Source organism: Durio zibethinus, chromosome 21 (genome assembly GCF_047325235.1).
Source record: "Durio zibethinus cultivar Kanyao isolate XHJ-2024 chromosome 21, ASM4732523v1, whole genome shotgun sequence".
NCBI classification, from domain to species: domain Eukaryota; kingdom Viridiplantae; phylum Streptophyta; class Magnoliopsida; order Malvales; family Malvaceae; genus Durio; species Durio zibethinus.
The window spans coordinates 19,708,824-19,732,818 of NC_143182.1; the positions used below are offsets into that span (position 1 = coordinate 19,708,824).

Sequence of the window (23,995 nt, forward strand, 5' to 3'; positions counted from 1 at the left end):
TTTTTTTAGGTCACATCAGTTTAATATTAATTGAATTAACCAATGGGGTAAAGTGTCGGACCAAGCTGAGTTCAAATACTAGATTGTGAATTTTTATTTATTAAATATTAAATTTTAAAATAATTCAGATATCAAATTTTATTTTAATTTATAAATTTATGAGGTATTTTTTATAAATTACATCAACAACCAAGAAGATTTTAACGAAAAATCTAATATATTATAATATCGAGATTATAATTATAATATAAAATAAAAGTTACATAACTTTAACTCTATGCAATAAAGAGCTGAAGATTCATTTTCTTCTTTTAGTAAAGCTTGAGGATCTATTTACTATCCCATAAATAAAAAATAAAAAATAAAAAATTTGGCATATTTTTTCAAGAAAAGGCAGGTACCCTTGTTTTTTTTTTTTTTTTTTTTTTTCATGCACGAATTAAGCATTTGACTTATTGCAATATTGTTCAGAAAGGACAACCTTATTTTGACAGTATAAAATCTGTTACTGAAAAACTTTGTCAACTCCATCCTTTAATGGTTTTTTTTTTTTTTTTTGGTTAATAAAATTGAAAAAATGTAGGGAAAATGCATTTTTTTAAGCTTTTTTGTCTTAAGTTGAATTGAGCAATAGATGAGGCGGCTGAGTGCGTGATGACCTCTCACAGCAATTTGTATAGTTTCAACGTGACATTAGAAGATTTGATTGATAATGAGGGTTTTACCGACATTTTATCCTTTTATATATGAAAATGATCATCAATCGTTCAAGTATATAAATTTCTTTTGGAAACATTTGTAATGCATTTGACTAACTTTAAGTGGATGATGGAAGCCTAATCAAAGATTTAAGTATAAACAACCAATTGCTTCTGTTTTGGGTTTGATGCATGCATTGAAATTAGTTAATAATTTTGAATAAAACCCTAATAAGTTTTACATTTATGGTATGATAATATGTTCAAATAAGTTGATGTAATCATTTAAAATATAAAATTTAATAGATTTAATATTCGAATCTAACACTTATAATCTTACAATTTTTTAATTAAAAAAAATCAGTGAATCCAAAATCATGGCCATAATTGTTTGGATCTACTGCAAAAACTCAAATGTTATACTTCATCATTTTTAAAGAGGGATCACGGCAATTAGGTTAAACCTTTAATTGTTTCAAACATATTTACAAATTCAATCGATCGTGATACGAGGTTAAGCAAGTCTAACCACAACTATAAATAAATAAATATATATATATATGGGAAAAAGAAGCATTATAGATTGATGAATTCCCCATTCCACCTACCAACCACCTCCAAAGAGCCCACCTGCTATCAATGACAAGAAGAATATAACAAGATTTTCAATAAGTTGGCCTCGTGGATCATGGTTAATTAGTGTTTTGACTAGAAGTATGACAAAAAAAACAGGATATATCAGTGGTGGATCTAAAACTTTTTGACTAAAAAATATAAAAAAGTTCTTAAATTATAATTAAAAATCATCTAATTTTTTTTATTACAATCCATCAATGCATTTAATATTTATTTGTATTTATTTAAGAACTTGATTGGCTTAATTGAGTAAAAACAAAATATTACAAACTTGATTGGTTATAATAAAATATTAAGAACTTAAATGATTATTAAATTATAATTCAAGGACATATTTTAGTCTTTAGCTTTTTTTAGAGGATGTCCATTTATAATATATATATATATATATATATATATAAACTTTCAATTTTATTGTCAAAATAAATAAATGTCCAATGAAAAATTTTGGAACTATTCAAGAAAAAAAAAATTTTATTTTTGAACACTTTAATATTACGTGTGGGTTCACCCCTAGATTTGACTTTTGCATTAAGCTTTAAGCACTTGTTCCCTTGAAGATAAAGTAAGTGCTTGACAGTAGAAACATTGAAGTGATTTTCACAAGAAAGACATCCGGCATTTGTTGTTGATTTGAAGAAAGATTTTCCATGGCAACAAAGTTGACTTGTATAGCCCCCACTACATTCAACCATTTTAGTATAATTATAGCCAAAATTGAAATTGAAAAGCCAATATGTTGCTTATGCTTTGATTCTATGTTCCATTGACAAGACAAGATAAAACAGAATGAAGAAATGACTGTTACAAAGAAAATGGAGAAACGTGGTGAATGTGACCTCGTAATCCTGTTGGAATGAGAAACAACCCTTGATTTTTCTTCTACTTCAAGCACGTGGTGACTGCCATACAAATTATCAACAGTTTTATTAATTTGAAATGAATTTAAAAAACAATTCAAGAGAATCCAAAAAAATGTTTCATAAATTTTTTTTGTTTTTCAATTTTTTGATATCCATGTACACTCACTATCAAACTCAGACTCGCCACCATTAATTGCTGCCAACATTATTATCAAATGTTGCAAGGAGATTTTATCAAACCCTAAATCAAACAATGGACACAAGTGTTTGCCACTAAAACCACATGCCCCATCAAGCATCCATGGCATAGCTCAAACCCCGAACTTTGGCAAGTACGGAACACTACTATTAAACCAAACAATTCAATGGCTGGGATATGATCTTTTTTAATAGCAAGCAAAATCCCATATCTATTCCTAGTAGCCTATTTCCCACTTTCAAGAAAACGACTTCGGAGTTTGTTTAATTAATATATAGGAATACCAATTGAAGGGTACTGCAAAATTTGAAAACAATATTACTTACAATTATTTTTATTATAATTTTATAATTATTCAATCATAATAAAAAATTATATACAAATTTACCATTTATAAGTATAAACTTCATATAAAATTTTAATAAATCTCATATAATTTTAAATTATAATAATTAATTATATTATAATTATTGCAAATGTATTCGTCATCAAAATACAATTGATTCCACATGACATGGTTCCTCTCCAATATTGTAGAATATCCCCCATTTTAGGAATTTGATAATCAAAATTTTTATTTAAAGATTATCAGAAAATTGAATTTTTGTACTATTTTTTTTGTTTGAAGATTGTCAAAATTTTACCGATAGATAACGTAGTTGTTTTATTTTATCAATTGATAGGTATGAAATATGAGCAATGAGAATGTTTCTTCCCAAAGATTTTTCCCTCCGATGGCTTAACCATTCAAGGATTTGACTTTAAACTCTCTTGAATATATTGAAAATCATCATAGTTGCATGAAGAGAAAATTAAAAAAAACATTAATGTTATCGAATGCCCTAAAACTGCTATAAAATACCCTTCGAGCCCTCAAGAGCAGACTCATTAAGGTTTTGCATTTGCCTTTTAAGCCTCGTATGTTTTCATCAAGCATGCAACTAAGAACATTGGAGAAAATACCAAATTAAGCATGCAACTAAGAGCCCAAAGTTAGGGGTTTCAGAATTTACCCATAACTAGAATCAGAATCATTTGAGTGAAATGCTGGTCCAAGAATCACCAGCCCGGTTAATTACAGTAAACAGGCATCTGAAGTTTGAATTTGATGAAGTGCAATCCAACACAACTACACAGAGTTCACCTGATAGAAGAAAGTTTAGAACAAATGCTTTGCCCTTTTCTAAGGCAACAAGACAAATTTAATGGCATGAAATGTGGTTGCGTGGGCACTTACTGATTTTCTAGTGCACTTCAGACAACATGGGATGGTGATGCTTCCTGTAACAAATCCAAGACCCTTGCATATTTAATTGAAATGACAAGCTGTATGCACCAAAGAATGCATAAAAAATCATTACTCTTTAACTTGTATATGTTTAGTTTTTATACTATCAAATAGACTAAAAAATAAAAATTGTTCTAAAAAAGACGCTCTGGCGTTTAGGTTTGACGTTCTAAGCTACGGGTCTTGAAATCCAAATCTTAAGAATGAAGAGTTGGATTTACGGGCAACAAGTCTACAAATGTACCACAAATGTACCAAAAATGAACCCAACAAATAAAAATGTGACAAAAATGATATATACGATTAGCAAATTTGTCACCGTAGCTCGAAGGGAACATGAGATCTAGATTTGGAATGACAAGACGAAAAAATTGTCACCAAGGATCTACCACAAACTGCTCATACAAGTTGCAAAGTGGGAGAAGCACTTTCCTACTTGAGGATAGAAAGACAATCTACAAGGAAACTCCTGTTTTTTCATCATGGGTTTTAGGTGTTTGCTAGGCTTATCCATTTTTTTGTTGCATTGAAATGGACTTAGGCTTATAGATGTAAGGATAATTGTACTTCCCTGTACCCAGTGGAAGGCAGGCAACAAAATTTAAGGTCAACCCATGTTTTCTCCAAGTGCGATTAACATGCTATGTCACGTTTAATAGGAATTGACCATTAATTAAGCTTTTGATATTTCACACACTGACAAATGTAATGCCAATTCTGAGTGCACAGAATTAAACAAATAGGATAACAAATATCACTATCTTATTAACATGAATGAACTGAAAAGAGATCTAACTAATTGATCAAAATAATAATGATACTCCAATAACCTCAAAATGAGCCCAACACTAAAACTGTTAATCCATCTACGCCTTGGACTACATAAGATTAAATAAGGCCCTATTTGGTTCGCACTTTTGTTTTTTTTCTCTTTTCAATACAAAGTGAAAACAAAAATTAAAAAAAAAAAAACTAAAAACAAGGACAAAGAGCAAAAAGCAAAAAGCAAAAAAACCAAAGCATCAACCAAAACGGAATCCTATCCATGGTTCAATTGGATAGAACAATTAAAGTAAAACGTATAAGTTGACAAAATCGAAAGAAGATTTCTTTTCAGGAAAATTAGGGATAGAAAGCTAATGACCTTATGAGAAAAAAACCACCTACGAATCTTTAATCTTACATAGTTTTACATGAACTTTACAAATTACTTTATTTGATCCCTAATCTGCTTTTAAGCTACAAAGAGGTTTAGTAGCCAACCTGAGTCCATGTGAGAAGATTGAGTGCAACCCAGCTCCTTCAACAAGGAAGCAAGGCTCTCCCGTGCAAAACATAGCTCTAGCTCTAGCTCACCACTCTACCATGAGAGAGCGTTGCAGCTTGTGTTTCCACCCCAATCCACACCACTCAATTAATGCTGTCAAACGAACATATATGAAAAGTATGAAAATTAGCAAAGATAAGACTGAGCACAAAGAATTACATAAACAAATCGACTACAGTCAAAAATACCATCCATTACAAAGGATCAACAGCATATCCTTTTTCTAAGCTGGTTTACCAATTCAGTTGTCAAACAATCAACATCTAATTTGTCTATACGAAAGTCCAGATACAGCAAGAAAGGATATAAGTTTACAACTTCAACAATAGTAAAAAACTGTCCTTTACTTAATAATTAAATCAAAAGCATCCAGTAACGTGATAACTTATGTAATCTCTAATATGTTGATACCTATGACAAATAAAAACACAGAAGGTAAAATATAGTACAAAAATGCCCCTATTGAAGTTAATACTGGTAGGCGCCTTGCTGTGCACTGTAATTGTGGTAAGCACTTTGTGGAGCATTGAAGTTGGCATAGGCCCCTTGCTGAACATTAAGCGGATAGGGACTTTGCTGCACACTCAAATTATGATAAGGGCTTTGATGAGCATGCCTGTTTTGATAGGGGCTCTGTGGAGCATTCACATTTTGGTAGGGGCTATATTGAGTATTCATGTTCTGATATGAACTTTGCTGAATGTTTGAATTCTGATATGACCTTGGTTGTGCAAGCATGCTTTGTCCAGAAGAAGCCATGAATGAGTGAAAATTGCTTTGAGTGGCAGATAGACGCTCAGAAGATCCACAGAACTCTTCAGAGCCACCGGTTAGAGGATCATCAAGCTTTACTCTTGCACCTGAAGCCTACACTTGATAAAAAAAATATATAAAGATAAATATATATATATATATATATATATTAGCAGTCCTATCCCTTTCTTTTTCCATTGTGCTTAACCTAAAAACATATACTCCACCAATATACAACATACTAACTAATATAAATTTTTTCATTCAATAATAACCATTGCAACACCCAAGTCTACATTTAATTTTAATTTGTTATATAGATATCTGAAAGCAGTGGAAGATAAATGATAGGTGGGATGCTACACTTTCCACCACGAGAAATGAAGGATTTCCTACATGTTCCTATTATTAAACATTTAAAGAGAGACCATTTTAAAACAATATTGTACTACCATTCCAACAGAAACACAAACACCACTAATCATTAAGCCATGCCAGATCTTTAATTTGCTCATTGTTTTAGGTGAAATCTTCGAACTATATCATGTTCTAGGTTATGGTCCACCAAAAACCTTCAGGATCAAATACCTCACTACCATTGAAAATAGTGCTTCCTCCGATGCCTATTACAGAAGTTGACACATTTTTAGAAACTTTAGCCTCTAAAGCACTGTTCATATTTGAGTATCTGCAAAAACAGAATGCAACAAACTGAATCCATTAAGTTAAACATGAGAATTACACCAAGAAAGTTTCAATTACACCAGTACCTAGAAGCAGCTGGAGGAACAGAATAATTCTGAGGTTCATATTCACGTCCACCACCCTTCAGAATAGCATAAAGAATATTTTAGCTATTTAACCAAATAATAAGACACCTTGAAAATCCAAAGAATGAAAATGTGCAACCAGAAAAAACTATTTCTCCAGACAAAACTACATACTCAGCATGGTACCGAAAGAAAATAGTCTTTTCATGAGCTTTTAAATTTTAAATAAATATGAACCTGACCTATAATAGATTATTAACTAGATCTAGTACTCATTGGACGGACCAACCCCAAGAAATATTAGAAATCAATTAAATGTATTAAAGAAACCTATAAAACCTATGAAAGGGTATCAATAAATACAATAAAATATGGTTCCAAGTATACATAAAAATATATGTTCGCTATATACATGGTTATAAACTGCTAGCCATAGAGTTAAATGTTTGGATCATCCACTGAATCAAACTAAATTAACCAACAAAAATCATGATCTAAAATTTACTTTCAGTACTCTATACAATTTTCAGAGAAACTTGCTGGGGAACATTTGTGTGCCCACAGATGCAAGAAAAGGGAAAATTTTCAAGTAAACCAATTGAAATTCATGCTCAAACTCCAAAAGTTGCTACATTTTCACACACATTTCCTGAAACGAGTTGATTGCCTTTGTTGTACGCTAATCAACAACCGCTGGTTATTTGCCATCATATACCAATGTCAGCAACCAGTAGAAAGGTCGGCAACCACCAACAGTGCCTGCCATTGTGACATCGCTATTGACCATGATTGATAACTGTTTCCTAATACACACTATCAGCTATCATAACTAAATTGCCCTAATAACCAGGATAGACCACAAACCATGACTGCTAGTTCCTGCTTCCCTCTTAAGCTCTTCTTCCCCAACCCCCCTCCAACCCAAGAAAAACCTCAAAAAAGTTACTAACATAAAAAAATAAATTCTAAAGCAACTTTCACTAAGTAAAATTTTTAAGTTTTTTTTAGATCAAACTACAATTCTCCTTTTCCTTTCTAAGAGAGTACCTTAACACTGTTTGGTAGGAGAGAAAGAGGGTGGAAGGACTAGTTTCTTTCCACCGTTCCCTTCGTTTGGTAGGAGGAAAATGGGAAGGGGGAAGGGAAGTACGTAGATTTACACCTTTCCTTTCCCTCCTATCCTATCCTTCCAAATGTGGGAGAAAAACATTCATTCAACTTAAATTAACAATTTTATTTACAACTTTACCCCTAGCAGCTTTCTTTCCCTCTATTTTCCATCCTTCGTACCAAACACAAACAAGGAAAGATAACTTCCCTTCCTCAACTTCCCTTTTGGTTTCGTCACCTATTTCCCTCCCTCAATTTTCTTTCCTACCAAACATCGTGTTAAGGAAATTAGTGACAATTAAATCATTTTGTGATATCATTGTCCCAGAAATTTACGAATGCTTGTATTCTAAACACAATTTACAAACATAACTTTTCTAACTTCAAATATATATACTTTGTATATGACATAGATAGCAATAATTTATACATCCATTACAACAAGTTCATAATTTATTGACAAATACAATCACAAAATCCATACAGATAGAGTAAACAAAGTACTTTATCTGGATTACCACAACATTTGTTATAAACAGTGAAAGCTAAGTCGATAAAAGCTATGCTGACTGAATGACCCCTACAACCCAATGCAAAAGATTCTATACAGTGAACAACCTAAACTCAAAATGACTTGAGTCATAATAACTTGAACTAAAATGGCTTGCAATCAATCCAAATCTCAAACATAGATTGAGCATAACTTTTATTATTTTCTCATTTGAACTGTCAATTTGAAAAAAAATAATTAATATAATAAAATTTATTATCAGAAGAGACTAGAGCTCAACGCAACCTAAATTGATTCTAAAAAGGCAATGACCCAAACCTAAACATCTTACAATTTTAAATTACCAAACGTAAAATGACCTAAACCCAAAATGACCCAAATATTAATTGACTCAAAATGACCCAATCCAAACCTTGTCAACAATTCCAATCACCAAAAACGGTTAACTGCATAATTATAGTTTGAACTTTAGGATGGATAAAGTATTAAAGAAACTAAAGCAAAACAAGAGCACATAAACTAGATAAGGAAATATACCCTGAAAGGTTCATTTCCACTAGAGCGGCCAGGTCCTATTGCAGCAACTGGTGGTAGACCACCCGGCATGCTCCTTGCAGGACCAAATCCATGGACAGGCCCAACAGAAGCAGGTTCTGCTCCAGCATTCACATCTCGCAAAGTTCTTACTCTAAGTCTCGAAGCAATCTCGGCCAAAGCATCCTTAGCAACGCCAAAATTGCCAGATATCTTAATCGAAAATATGAATTAGTTTACATAAACCCAAAGCTGAAATATTGAAAATATCAGGCCTTAGGGAAATGAACAAAAGAACAAAATACCCTTAGTGATAAATATATCTTTAACAAGATTACCTGTACTAGCTCTTCATCATCAGATGCACACTTAGGCTTATCATCCTTCGAGTAAACACGAATATCTGCCTGGGTTCTCCTCCTCATCTCATTGATTACATGACCTCCTTGCCCAAGAATGCAGCCAACCTTACTTGATGGAACAAGCAACCTAGTAGTAATTGTACCTTTCTCAGACAATTCACTAGTTTTATTCTGAAGCTGTAGAATGGCATCTATTGTTTGTGATCGAGGGTTCCAAAGAGCCTAGAATAAGATATGCACTAGCATAAGCACTTATTAAGTATAAAACAGTATGAAATTTGGGAAGCAGCAAAGAGTTGATATTCAAAAGGCTAAAAAGGGTTAAAATAATTTTTCTCAAAGGAATGAAGCTATTTTCTAGGAAAGACCTCAATTGCTGAGACACGAATCACACGCTCATCGGACTCCGTTGATGCATCCTCAACATGAATGCCTGCTCCTGTTTCCTGCTGTAACTGTTTAACATTAAAGCCACCCTTGCCAATTACACCACCAATCTTTCCAGCTAGGCACAAAATTTTCATCGAAAATTCAGCTGAAGCTTCAGCACCACGTGCTGGAGGAATGCTGCTGAAGCTACCTGGCACAAATCCAGATGGCCGGTTTCCATGGTGGCCCATCCATGGCATTGGTTGAATATCACGGGGAGAAGAATTCCGCTGAGACCGCATTGAATTGTTGAGTGGAACAGCATTCGGAGGAAAATTCTGGCCAGCATGAGGCACAGGGAAGCTCAAAGGAGGGTTGTCTTTTCGTGGATTCTGATGCAAGAGTGTGGAAACTTCATAGAGAGCCCTCTTTGCAACATCTTGCTTTCCTGATATCTGCAGCAACCAAAAACTACAGTTTGTACGGAATTGCAAGAAAATACAAATTTGTAAGAAACAATCATCTGACAACAGTTTTTCAAAAGTCAAACCATGAATTGTGAAGGATACTTTATAATCCTGTAAAAACTATAGACTTTCTGCCCAGCAACTAGGAAAATATACAAGAAATGAGAAATAATAAGTTCATTGAAACGCAGGACAAGGATTTCATTACATCATAGCACTGAAAATTGATGGACGTACACCCCATAGCATGTTGCCACCAAAAGCAAAACCCTGTATTTTTTCTAGAGAATCTACTAATTGTTCCAGAGCAACTAGAAAGAGATTCTTTAACCAGAAAGAATTCAGTTCAGATGTAGGATATCTATCCAGAAGTTTTCGCAACTCAATCATGTGACAGGAGAAAGAGATTCAGAAAACCACTTCAACTATTTGACAATCAGATGTAAAGGCTAACAAAACTACATCTAAAACCTTCCTAGTCAAATAAAACTCAAAAATACATAAGGCAGGCCTCCAAAATTTATATGCATGTCAGATAAATGTAAAAGGCATAGACAGAAAGGTAAAGAAGTGGACCAAAATAAAAATATCATTCAAAATGTAGCTCATCTGTAGGATGTCAGTCACTTTGTTACTTTCCTAGGCCAATATGACAACGTAAAAAAGCAACATCACTACACCCACCTCTCATCCTTCGCTTCTTCTGCCACTTAACCAAAAGAATGCAAGCTTCAAGTTCATTCCAATTTGGCATAGACAGAATATATCTTAGAAAAACAAATTTGACCCCAGAAAATTCTTACTTACTAAACACAAAATTTGCTCATACAGATCCATTCACCCTGCAGATAAAATGGCATGACACATCTTTAAGACAAGCAATGGCCAGCAATCTGATCAGCCGCTTGGAAACCAAGCTTAGCCAAGAACAGCTGGTATGAACAAGTAAACCTCCACCCTCTATACGGATTCACAAGGAAGAATTCAAGTGAGAAATAGATCAAGCTTTGAAGCATCATAAAGAAAATATATCAAAGCTAAAGGTCTCCCACCCCACATCACCATCTGGCATTGCACACTAAGGAAATTTGTTATGTTCAACTAGAAATACCATCACATCACCTCACATCATGAAAAATCCTCCAAATCAGATATCACAACCTAAATTAATCCAACGCTATTCCTACGAACCAACCAATGATCCTATGCAATTCAATATTATCTACATTGACATGTACATAAATGCTTGAGATCCAATGCAAAGTAATTGGTCCTTGGCCATCTGATAAGATTAAGAAAGTCATAAATTGAAGATACACATCCATTACCCTATCCTATATATGATAATTATCCAAAGTACAAGCTTGAACAGATGGAAGCAAGAAACATTTATAGCAATAATTTCTTGCCATCAACAATCTCTGCTAGCAGTAGAGGAGACAATGAAACCACTCATCAAGAAATTATCAGATTCTAGCCATTCAACCCTCCTTTACAAACCACAAAATCTTAAAACATATGAATTTGCTTTAAACACACATCAAAGGGATCTGCTGGGCTTGACAAGTCCAAGCTCCACTTTACTGACAGAAGTGTAAGGGGAAAAATAATTTTAGAAAGAAAACATGCAAACCAAAATATGGAGCAGCACCAAAATTTACTTAGCTAAAGACCATTGGCACTATCATTATTCGACCAAAAAAATATCTTTATCAAGTTCCAAATGGAGCTAATAGTTCATTTTTGCATGACTTGCTTCTGCAAGCCCCAAGCCCAAACCTAGATAGGTGGAAACCACTCATTATTGTAAGCCAAACCACCAGCAAGTATTTGTCCTGCTACCAACAGAAGGGGAAGACATGAGGCTTGGTGGAACAGAAAGGTCAATAGGTCTTTTGACCATATATGCAGCTAACTAATCAATTATTTCTAGTCAAATGATGCAAAAGTCTAACAACCAATTAGTCATCATGTTCGGGCAACTAGGTCATAGCATGTAGGCTATGCCTACATTGTCACAACAATTGAGCAATGATCTCTCCCGCAAAAAGGCCAAAAATGAAGTAAAATTTGTAAAAGCCCCCTTATCATAATAGTGGGGGTGGCAATAGCCTTCTCACTTGGTCAAGCATAAGGCTAATCAAGTGATGTCATTCCTTCAAAGAAAAGTCCTAACTCATGTGAAATTGACTTGTGTAAGATATAAAGGACGTTTAAATTAACACGATAATGAGACATAACCCGTGCCCACATGCCAGTTTATGCAACCCACACTATTAACACATACAATGTATATAACTCTGTACCCCTATAAACAATCCTCTGGAGAAACATTGTTGTCAAATATCATCCTCAAACTTCTACTGTCTCAGTCACACTTTCAGAATATTTATACATTATAGGCCATCCTCGCTCCATGAAATGGAGATGGGCCAAAAAATAAATGCTAAAGGCCAAACTGCTCAAAGATAGCACTTCATTTAACTCCAAGTTAGCAGTCCAAACATCAATTTCAGAGCATTGAAGCATCAAGATATAGGTAGTAATACTTTAACTTCTAAATTAGAACCTCAATTAGTATTTGCATAACATTTAAGCAGTAACAGGTTCTCACTACGAACCTTTATTGGTAATGATTGTGAAAACGTGACAAAAAGGAGGAAATAAATCATATTTATCTCTACTTTTTTGATACGAATCATATTTTCCTTTAATTCACTGGAAGAACTTAATGGGATTGATGCTGACTATAACTACTCCACTCAACTAAACCTTAATCCCAATCCAAATAAAGTAAGCTATATAATCATTTTTCCACACTTAAATGTAGTGCAAGGAAAATAATATTCAGCGAACCAATCATATCAAACAAATAGCTAGAAGTGAGAAAAAGGAGCAGCCTACAAATCATATGTAAGCTAAATTTATTAACAAATAAAAAATAATAATTTTTGTTGAAGATAGACTGCATCTTATTCATGGTTTTAAGTATTTAAAAGAAAGAATCAATTCTGAGAGATGAATTTCAACAATAAGACTGGAAGATGAACTTGGGAAAAGTTATGATATTCACCATTTTGCACACACACAGACCAAGAATGGAGGATCTTACCAAGATTAAGAAAAACAATTAAACCTTTCATAAAAACAAATAACATAAAATCAGAGGAAGGGCAATAGAAAGAAGAAAATGACAAGTGGCATCCAAGCATGGTATGAACTCAATCGGCATTGAAGTTCAAATATATTGTCAAGAGTTCTTCTAAGAAAAAGGAAATTCAAACACATTACACAAAAGATACATACAAGAGACGTTCAACACTTTGGCATGTTGATTTCTTAGTCAAACACATACAAAAAACAAAAAATGCATACAGCGTATAAGTTAGTAGATACCTGCACTAATTCATCAGTTGCCATTGCACAAGCAGGAAGATGATCAGCCGGAAGAACACGGATACTAGCACCTGTGCCACTTCGCAACCCTTGAATCACATCACCCCGTCTCCCTAAGAGGCATCCTACCATATTATTCGGAACAAGAAGCCGTGCAGTGACAACAGTATTCCCATTATCATCATCCGATGCCATCCCACCAAAAAGATCTTCCTCAACAATCCTATCATGAACTTTCAACAGAGCATCCTGTGCAGCACAGCAAGGCTCCATCTCTAGCACCACCTCTTTTTCATTCTCAGCACCCGAATCCTCATCAAAATTATGTTTTTTCACCTTTATGGGTGAACTAAAAATAATAATAACTCTCTCATCGCAACCAAGAACTGAATCACTAACCGTAATCTTAGCCTGGGTCTCCTCCCTTAATGCTTTTACTATATTCCCACCCTTCCCAATGACACCACCAATTTTTCTGGAAGGACAAAGTACACGATAAACAGTGTCTCCAGGATTAGAATTCCCGGAAGACTGTTCATGGCCAGAATTAGTAACCCATTTCGGTTTCCTATTATTATTGACCCCTTTTCTTTTAAAGGGCGTGTTCATCTGTTTCTTAAAAAAATTCCTCTTCCTCCCATCCATTTCAAGGCAAAAATTTCCTCAAAAAAAAAATTCAAGCAGGGCTTACGCTAAGCAAAATTCTCCAAAGAAAATGAGTAAAATATTCCCAGCTACAAAACTAAAACCAATGCAGAGAACAAAATAAGCTACCTGTTGAAGATAAAAGTTAAAGATTACAGGCGTCAGTTGGTAGGGTTCGTCTAAGCTTGAAGCAAGGGCTGATACAAAATTAAATAAATATAAACGTTTATTTCTTTTAAATGTAAGGAATATTAAGATTGTTAAAGTAATTTTAGTTTTCAAATTTACATTTAAAGAAATCTTTTTATTTTGAGCTGAAATTTTGAGAATTATTTCAGAATGAATTGAGATTTAGTAATGAAAAATGAAGAAATGAGGAAAAAATTTAGGGTTTCGGAGAGGAAGTCGAAAAAAGAGAAGAAAGAAAGGGGGTAGTGGCTTACCTGAGAATGATATTAAAGGAGGGATGGAGGGAGAGTTGACGGAGAGAAAAGAACAGTACTTGCCTCTTTGTTGCTGGAGTTGGTGCTCTTTCCATGTGTATGTATGGTGCGAGACGGAATTTTGGGGAAGTCACACAAACACACAGCCTGTTTTATTTTATTATTATTTTTTTCGCCTTGTTTTTGGTGCGGGAGAGCTGGTGGGGGGTAAGGGTAAAAAATTATTGAAAAATTCAAAAATAGATATGAGATGGTAGTAATCGATTTGGATTTAATTTTTTATTCGATTTAAAATAAATTTAGATATTAAATATATATTATGTTTAGATTAAATTTTAAATTAATAGGTGAAAAATTAAAAAAAAATTAATTGAATTGAATTATATATATATTTTTAATGATATATATTTTAAATTTTTATAAAATAAAAATAATAATTTTATATCAAAATTTATTTAAATATATTAAAATTTATATTAAAATAATATATAAAAATTAAAAATTAAGACTTAAAAATCAATAAATCCAACTAACCAAATCAATAAATTTGATTTGATTTAGTTTGGATTGAATGAAAGTTCGTATTTGGATTCGAATTGAATTTTAAATTTTCATAATATTATATTATATTCAAAAAATTCGAACAAAATTAGATTTGGATTAAAATGGTTATCCCCCCTAAGTAGGGGAGTGTTGGCCATTTTGAAAGCTTGGGCCTAGTCTTGGGATAATTCTTTTTTTTTTTTTGTTTTAGGGTTAACCCCGTATTAATATTCCTTAAACATTTTTAAAAAAATTAATTTAATTTAAGAGAAATTATTAAATACATTAATATTGGAGTCTTTTAATTTCACAAATAGAGTTAACAAGATAATACATATCTCTTAATGTATATTAAAATAAATTTTAATTTTAATTTTAAAAAATATGACATGTGTTATCTTATTAATCTCGATTATAAAGTTAAAAAATATCACTAATAGTTTATCAAATAATTTATCTTAATTTAATTGGTGAAGTCATTCTTTGTTTGAGATGCACCATTCATTTTGTTATATTTTAGTGGTCACATCATCAGTTTTTCAATAGTAAGATTATTAACATCTACACATAACTTCAAAGCAAACATTTTCCACCTATCAAGTTAGCTATATCACCATTATCCATAAAATATAAAAAAGATAATCAAATGTTTAATGTCATGAATGGTCCCTAAATTATAGTAAAATGTCCAATGTGCTATCTAAACTTTAAAAAGCTCTAATATAATTCTATAGCAATGAATTTGTTAAATAATATAATACTTAAAAAATTATTTGTCATCCATGTATTATTATTTGAAACTAGCCACCTTAAAGGTAAGTATCATACTAGTTAACATTGTTAAATTTCAGTTATTACATTAAATATTTTATTATAATTTAGAGGTTATTTATGATATTAACCCATAATTAAATCAAATATGCAACTATTTTCGTCACCCACTTTATTTTTTTTACTTTGTTGTCCATTTCTTACTTTATTCCTTCTCCTCATACATTTAATTAACTTAAGTATTGGAGTGTGTCCTAAAGTGCTATTATTGGTGCAAGCTATCCAATGAGACCAAGAACCTGAAATCACAAGGTCAAAGGTAAGTTAGAAGTAAACCTGGAGTTTTTTTCAATATTTGTGCTCCAACGCTCAAGTTATTGCTATGAAAAAATAAAGAAAAAGAGAAATCTAAGAGAGAGAGAGATAAAGAATGAATGGCCATATTTGGTGTGATTGAGGAATTTATACTTATAGAGTAAGAATGCCAAGATTTAGTAGCCCAAGCTCTGAAAGTTAAGCTTATAACTAACAATGCTAGCTTAATCTAACCTAGCAAGTGGATGTCCAATTGAAGGATAACAAGTCAGCATGTCCATGTACTTTTAGGTGGTAGGTCAAACTAGCCAAACTAGTGTGAATCCTTAAATTTTAGGTTGGCTCACCACATCACAATACCCTTACTATGTTAATGACCCATCTTCTAAGAAAAAAAATTCATAATGCCTTTATGACCATAAAATGACCCTAATAGTTTGTCCCTTCATTAAATAACCTAAGGTGTCAAATGACTGAAAGGCTAATCCGATTGATCTGTTAACATTGAGTCGAGCCAAAAGTTGAGCATAGATTTAGTAAAATTTTTGAAATGCAATGATGAGGAGATAATTTTCATGGGAGGTCCAACATGGCTTTTCAAAGTTTGTATGCTTAAATGGCTTTGGTTTTTCGACCTAAAGCTCTCATTTTTGTTGTTTGTGTAGTGTGGCTGACATGCACTTGTTTCTTGCATAGATTGGCTGCTAATTTATCTCAATCTACATCTATTAAAAAGAGATAAATTTATACGAGATTTTAAATTTTGGGTAATTCTTTGAATTTAAATAGAAAAGCTAAAAGGTCAACCTCAATTTATGTACTATCACGTGGCACAATTTAGACTGCTCAGTCAGTATTAGCTTTGCCTATATAAAACATGCCTAAGACTTTCATTTTCTTATACTTTTAACATTTTCTTTGCTTTTCTGCTCTCGTGCCATCCTATTCTTTCACTAATCTTACTAACTTTTTTAGCTTTTTTTTTTTCAAACTTTTTCATCCCCTTTGATTACCTTGATACTTTTCCCAACTTTTAATATGTCTTCTAGTTCAGATTTATCTAACTTTAAGGTATAAGCTAAAGAGGGTTAGCTCGACCAGGGCAAGGTAAATGTTCTTTTAGATGATGAGATCTCTTTTATTATTACAATAAAAAACTATAGCCAAACTACCTACTGGTTGAATACAATATCTACAAAGGATAAAAAATAGATTGAAGAGACTACTTGAGTTAGGGGTGAGAGCATTCTTCATGGAATGGATGAGTTTTAGCGGTAATAAGTTCTTACCTTTAAAATTTTTTTATTCCAACTAATATGGTCAATTCAACTCCTTCACCTAACCTTCTTTTATTTTTTTTGGCCTATTCCTTCTTAGTTTTTCTTTCAAATACATCTTTTAGCCAAACCTTTATTATTGTTAAACCTTTAATAATTCTTCATAATGCGTAAACCATCATAGATTCGATCTCATATTCTAATTTTGGATCATTAACTGACTTTGAGTCTTTCATTTCTTAATCATTCTCATCTTTTTCCAACATCATAAAGGTTCTTGGTCTTACATAAGTTCAAGAATCTTTTCAACCTCTAGTGGCTGAACAAACTAGTAATGAAACTTATTTAATTAAGTAGGTTAAGGGATTTAGGCAAGCTGATAGGTTCGACCAAGCTGAAAAATGGGTAAAAGTGATGATGAAAAAGTAAAAAGTTCTAACGTTAAAATGTATGCCTTTATTCTTTTTTACACACATCATGAGTTCGACACCAATCTTATAGACATGATGAAAACTTTAAAGGCCCAAACCGACCTCTTTTAATGTCATTAAAAAGGTTGGATATTAGGGTAATTTTCTTATTAACTTCTTACTATAACTATTTTCTAGTTCAAATATCTTCTAACTTTCACGTTAATTTTTTTAGTTGAAGATATGGCTAGTCAAAAGACATTAGGTTTTGACATGACTAGGTTTACTCAGCCTTTTAAGGGAAAAAAAAGGGAGAATGATCCTCCTTAGCTTGGTGGTTTATCCCATAACAGCAAAATTATCGACCTAACTCTTTAGCATTCTCAAATCGAAGGTAAAAGTTTTGCAATAATATAGAAAGTGAAATAAAAGGTGGCCATGAAGAAGCCTAAAATGAGGCCAATGATTAAATCCTTATCTTTTGGTGCTACGCCCAAGGTCTAACCATCTTTGGGCAAATACCTTATTACCCTTAAGTTTGATGTGATGGAAAGTGCCTTTGATAACCTTGAGGTAGTAAAAAAAATCACACGTATAATGATCATCAATAAGGGTAAGTTACAGATCGATTTATTCTTTTTCTTTCCTTTTTTACCTTAAAAAATTTTACAAAGTCTAAGTTCAATTTTTTTTTGTCTTGTAGATTTTGACCAACTCCCTCCATCTATCCCTTAAAATATAGGTCAAACCCTAGTGCACTCTTACAAAGCCATTACTCACTTCTATAAAGTTGTGCAAGATGTGAACAAGTATACTAAAAACATAAATTCCATTATTGATAACACTAAGAAGCTTAAGATCTCTAATGCTGAGTATAAAAAAACCAATGATAAACTTGACAAAAAGGTTGAGAGCTGGTCTAGTAGTTCAAAAACATCTCTATTTAGAAAATCACAGCTAAGTCTCTTTATCAAGAATCTAATCTTAAGCAATCTGTTATTTTGGCAAAGGTCTACAATATACAGATAAACTTTGCTTTGGAATAGGTGTTCAACTTTTTTAATTTAGTGTTTAAAAAAGTAAACTTCATATATGTTGACCTCAACCTTTATATAATTAACGTCAATAATATGAAGTCTCAACAAGTTATGATAAAGAAAATAAACCAAGATAAGGAGTAGTAGCAACATGATGAAAATAATATAAAGATGGACCAGACCAAAAGGAAGGCTGGATGTTGAAAATCCTAAGGTTCAAATCGAGAAGCCTAGAGTACCTACTGGTAAGGCTTAGCCTAAAGATAGAGTCTGACTTACTTTTTAGAAAAATTTGTTAAGATTTGTTGATGTTCATGTTTTGCTTTTTTTTTTTTTGAAATTATGAGTTTTCATTCCTCTTTTACATCTTCGAGCTTGGTATCATTTGATTTAATATAACCGTTCAAATCAATACTCAAATAAAATCTTTTAACTCAACCATTATAGCTTCATATGATTTTTTTCTTAAAATTAATCAACAATTAGGTCAACTTTATCCTTACTTTGGGTAGGGGATTTTATAAAGGATATTTGTTGAACATTCATAGAAGAATTTATTCAACTTTGAGCTTTATTTATCTTAAACTTTGGATTTACAAGTAGATTGAATATTCATAAGCTAGCTCAACTACGTAGCCTTTATTAGTAGTAGATCTTTAAATTATCTACATTTCATATCCCCGGGATGGAATTTACATTCAAATCTTATAATTCGTAGGTACAAGATTAGGCAACTTCTTTAACAATATATGGTTCTTTTTAGTTTAAAACCAACTTTCTTCATCGATCATCGACCTCGGACTTTAACTTTTTTAAGTACTAAGTAGTCATTATGTATCTCTTTTTGTTGAACCCTCTTATTATAGTAGTTCAAGAATTTATATTGATATGTAGCTATTCTTGTCAATGTTACATCACTTAGCTCCTAAGTTAGATTTAGGTTTGCTTTTAAAGCTTTTTCATTTCCTTTGTCATTGCTCAGTTCAACACAAAAGCTCAATAAATTAATCTCAACTAATACCATGACTTTTATTCTAAAGGCTAAATTAAAAGGAGTTTCTCTTGTACGAATCTTAGTAGAGGTTTTTAGCACCTATAATACTCAAAAAAATTTCTTAACTCATTTTCCTTTGGCATCATTCATTTTTTTTTTTTAGCATTTTAGGTATAGTTTTGTTGGTTACCTCAGTCTGACTATTAGATTGTGAACGGGTAACCAAGGTGAACCCAGGTTAATACTAAGATTAAAACATCATTTTTTGAAATTTGGATTATTGAAATATTTTTTATTAACTGTTATTATAGATTGAGGTGCCTAAATCGACAAATTATGTTTTTCCATATAAAATTTTCAACTTGTGACTCTATATTGGTTACCAGTATTATACCCTCTGACCATTCGGTGAAATAATCGACAACTACTAACACAAACTTTCTTTGCCCAAATGTTGGGGTGAATGGTCAAAGCACATGCATTTTTCATTACATAAAGGGTTATGGGCTTATTATTAGAGTCAGCTCAGCCATAGGTAAATGTTGTACATAGGTAAACCTTTGATATTTATTACATCTTCTAACCAAATCAATTGCATACTTCCTTATGTCAACCAATAATATCCTTGCCATAATACTTTATAAGCTAAGGGACAAGGTTAAAGTAATTCTCATAGATTTTTTCATGAATTTCTCTAAGTACATAATTTGTTTCTCCTTCATCTACATTGCTTCAATATGGTAAATTGAATGATCTTCTATATAACTTCCCATTGATGATGTTGTACCAAGGTGGTTTCCTAATTAATGCTTTTGCTTAAAATTTATCTTTAGGTAATTCTCTCGACATCAAATGCACTTTGATAAAGGACATCCATGATCTTTTTTCTTTAATTTGCTTGCTCGTTCATGCTTTTCTCAAGAATTCTTCAACCAATATATAAACTGAGTTGTTTATTTTTAATTTCAAATGCCAATTTGGACAATGAATCGGCCAAAGTGTTTCCTGACCTTAAAATCTTCTTTGACCTTTTGAAACATGTGTAGCAAGGTGTTTACTTTTTCAAAAAACGCATTTGGTTCGAGAGATTCCATAAATTTTCCTTCAAAATCTTGATGGTGGGCATTTGATTCCCGCATTTGGTTTATGGTAATTTGATTATGGGAGAAAATATTAGATTTTCACTAGTACCCAAAGTTCCAAAATCATAAAGTTACCTCTCTTTATGGTATTCTAAGATCCAAAGGGGAAAATTGCCTTATTTTCAAATTTAACTTGAATAAAAAATTATCACATAGTTGTTACCCTTTTAAAAAGCATATTTGGAAATGACCAGAACTCCATTGTAGGCTTTATGAGTTACACCTTAATTTTATCTTTTTTATATTGCAATTAAGGTGATTGACATGAAAAAATACCTTAATTTGTAATCAATTATGGCGTTTCATCCTTAAAATGCCTTAAATTGATAAAGGCACCAATTAAAGTGTTTTCTTCATTGAAATGTTTTAGTTGATAATTTGTTAAAAAAATTTTATTTTTTTGCTCTCAAAGACCATGTTACGACATAAATGATTTTTAGTCACAGTATGGTGAAGATTAAAATGTCTATCAATAAAGGCTTTTGTATAGAAAAATGCTTTAATTGGTTATCAATTAAGGTGTATTTCCTACAAATGCTTTAATTATCACATATTAAAATTTTGTTTTCCATCTCGAAAATCGTGTTCTAACAATATGAACATTGTAATGTCTAATCATGAAGTAGAAGAGCCTATATTTTATACATTAAATAAGATGTTTGTATATATGGAATGCCTTATTTGATGTTTTCATCATGTTTCAATAACCAATACATTTCTAATTTTTATTTCAATAGATCTTATCTCATAGCATTTACTTTTCTCTTTGAACTAATTTTAGCTCTAACATCTATCATTTAATTTTCGTTTTATTAAGTATATCTTCATTTTTTACACAAAATGGTATGTATATTTTTTTATTGATATTTTTTTATCTAATCTATATTATTTGTTGCCTTTCAATTTTTTTTCTTATTTGTAGATGTCGTTTAGATCTGGATTTATGTTTCTAATATAAATGCCTTTTTTATGGTTTATTTATTTTAGCTCATTCATCTAAAAATGTTTTGTTGTTGATTTATATTTTTCTGTAATGATGTTTGATAGATTCTATGTACCATAAAAAAAGATTTACTTTCCATTTATATTTTCAACTTTAATGATATTATGTTTTCTAAATAGTTATGACTGGTTTATCACTAAGAAGAAAGATGTAATTGATTACATTGCTTATGATGCATTTGAACCAAATGAAGACTTTGTTACATGTGTTATGTTTTGTTGCTATAACTTTATTACATATGAATGTTAGAAAATGACGTAAACTATCATATGGTGAAACATCTTATGATAAGCTACATATTAGAAAATTAAATGCAATGGTTTTTTAGAATGATATACAGTGTGTAGATAATACTAGAATGAACAAGAGAGCTTTTGCAAAATTATGTCATTTACCTAAAACAGAAGGGGGGTTACAATCATTTAGACATATGTCAATAGAATAACTAGTTATTAACTTCCTCTACATCATTGCCCATCATACAAACATAGGGCTATGAAATGTCAAATGACCTAATTTAGAGAGATGATTATTAGATAATTCTATATTGTGTTGAATTCTGTTTAAAGATTGCATACGGTATTGTTTAAAAACCTGAACTGACACCAAAATATTCAATAAACAATAGATGAAATGGTTTAAGGGTCGTTTGGGTGCCTTAGATGGGACATACATTAAAGTCAATGTAGATGTAGTTGACAGGCCTAAATACAGACTAAGAAAAATGAAATTGCTACCAATGTCCTTAGTATTTGTACCCCAAATATGTAATTTATATATATTCTACCAAGATGGGAAGGTTCTGTAACAGATAGTAGAGTGCTAAGAGATGTCATTACATACAAGAATGGGTTGAAGATCATATAAGGTATTATTTTTATTATTTTTATTATGTTCGTGGCATGTCAATAACAAAACACCTTTTTTTCCATATTATTAATGTTGTAAAGCGGATAATAGGTAATTACCATTTGTGTGATGCCGGATACATAAATGGAAAAGGATTCTTGGTACCTTATAAAGGTCAATGATACCATCTTAGTGATTGAAAGGTAGAACTCTAATCGACAACCCCATAGAAATATTTCAATATAAAACACTCTCAAGTAAGAAATTATATCAAGAGATGTTTTGGTATACTGACAGCTAGATGGGCAATTTTAAAAGAAAAGTCATTTTATTCAATAAAAACACAATCTAGAATCATTTTTGCTTGTTGTCTTCTCCATAATTTTATTAGGTCTAAGATGATTTTTAATCCTATTAAAAGTGATGTTGTTAAAGGAAGTATTAGCCAACTAGATGAATTTGAACATCAAGATTTGATTATGCATGTTGAGCCATCTGATTCTTGAACTTGATTTAGAGACAATCTGACTAATGAAATGTTCACCCATTGGTTGCAATCCCGGAGATAAGAACATTATAGAAATGTTTTGTATGTTATAACGTTTGCTCAATGATTTTTATTGTATGTACCATATGGTTGATTGCAAAATTTTACTTTATATCAATGTTAAATATATGTTTATGTTATATTTTTTATTCTTGAGTGTTCGATGTATATTACAATTTGAAGTACATACTTTGTTTTCTTTCCAGGTGTATTCATTTATTTCATTCCCTTGATGAGTTTTTGATTTACTATATTGATATTATTACATAATGTCTAACCATGTGATTAGGAATTGAATATGTCTTCATCGCATGCCAATCCATCATAATCTATTTGAGGCCTACCTAGAAGAAGAAATGAAAGTTTGAGGATAGGCAACCATTCATGGACTGGAAGTAGGATTCCTATATGGTTCAATGTCTACATTCTTTAGCTAAAAATCCTAGATAGAGAGTAGATAATGAGACATTTTGCATTAGATATTTAGGTTATGTTGAACGATTACTGGAGCAACTCATTCCTACTTCACAACTAAAAGCCACCCCCATATAAAATCTAGAGTTAAAGATAAGAATTTATGTAGAATTATAAGGTATCAAAAAATAATTGGCTCATTTGTACATGCATTGACCTACATAATGAGAATGGGTAGTGATAGTGCCATTTTTATGACTAATCAAATTTGGGTCAATGAATATGAATCTATAGGTCATTTATCTCACATTTATCTCTCTGT

The 23,995-nt window shown here is 31.8% G+C and overlaps 1 protein-coding gene across 4 annotated transcripts; it reads right to left on the reverse strand.

The window, feature by feature from the left end:
• Positions 1 to 5,256: 5,256 nt before the first annotated feature.
• LOC111305740 (KH domain-containing protein At4g18375-like) lies at positions 5,257 to 14,503 on the reverse strand. 4 transcript variants are annotated; one of them, XM_089750005.1, is made up of 8 exons: positions 14,435 to 14,503; positions 13,284 to 14,057; positions 9,420 to 9,875; positions 9,028 to 9,273; positions 8,693 to 8,902; positions 6,535 to 6,590; positions 6,353 to 6,452; positions 5,257 to 5,878 (listed from the first exon to the last, which is right to left on the reverse strand). In XM_089750005.1, exons 2-8 carry the CDS (start codon positions 13,926 to 13,928, stop codon positions 5,480 to 5,482), a joined length of 2,112 nt encoding a protein of 703 aa, XP_089606131.1. In that variant the 5' UTR covers positions 13,929 to 14,057; positions 14,435 to 14,503; the 3' UTR covers positions 5,257 to 5,479. The 4 variants fall into 4 exon arrangements, with proteins under 4 accessions (XP_089606131.1, XP_022759238.2, XP_022759239.2 ...); XM_022903503.2 differs by having other exon boundaries at positions 14,372 to 14,503; XM_022903504.2 differs by having other exon boundaries at positions 13,284 to 14,125; positions 14,372 to 14,503.
• Positions 14,504 to 23,995: the final 9,492 nt, after the last annotated feature.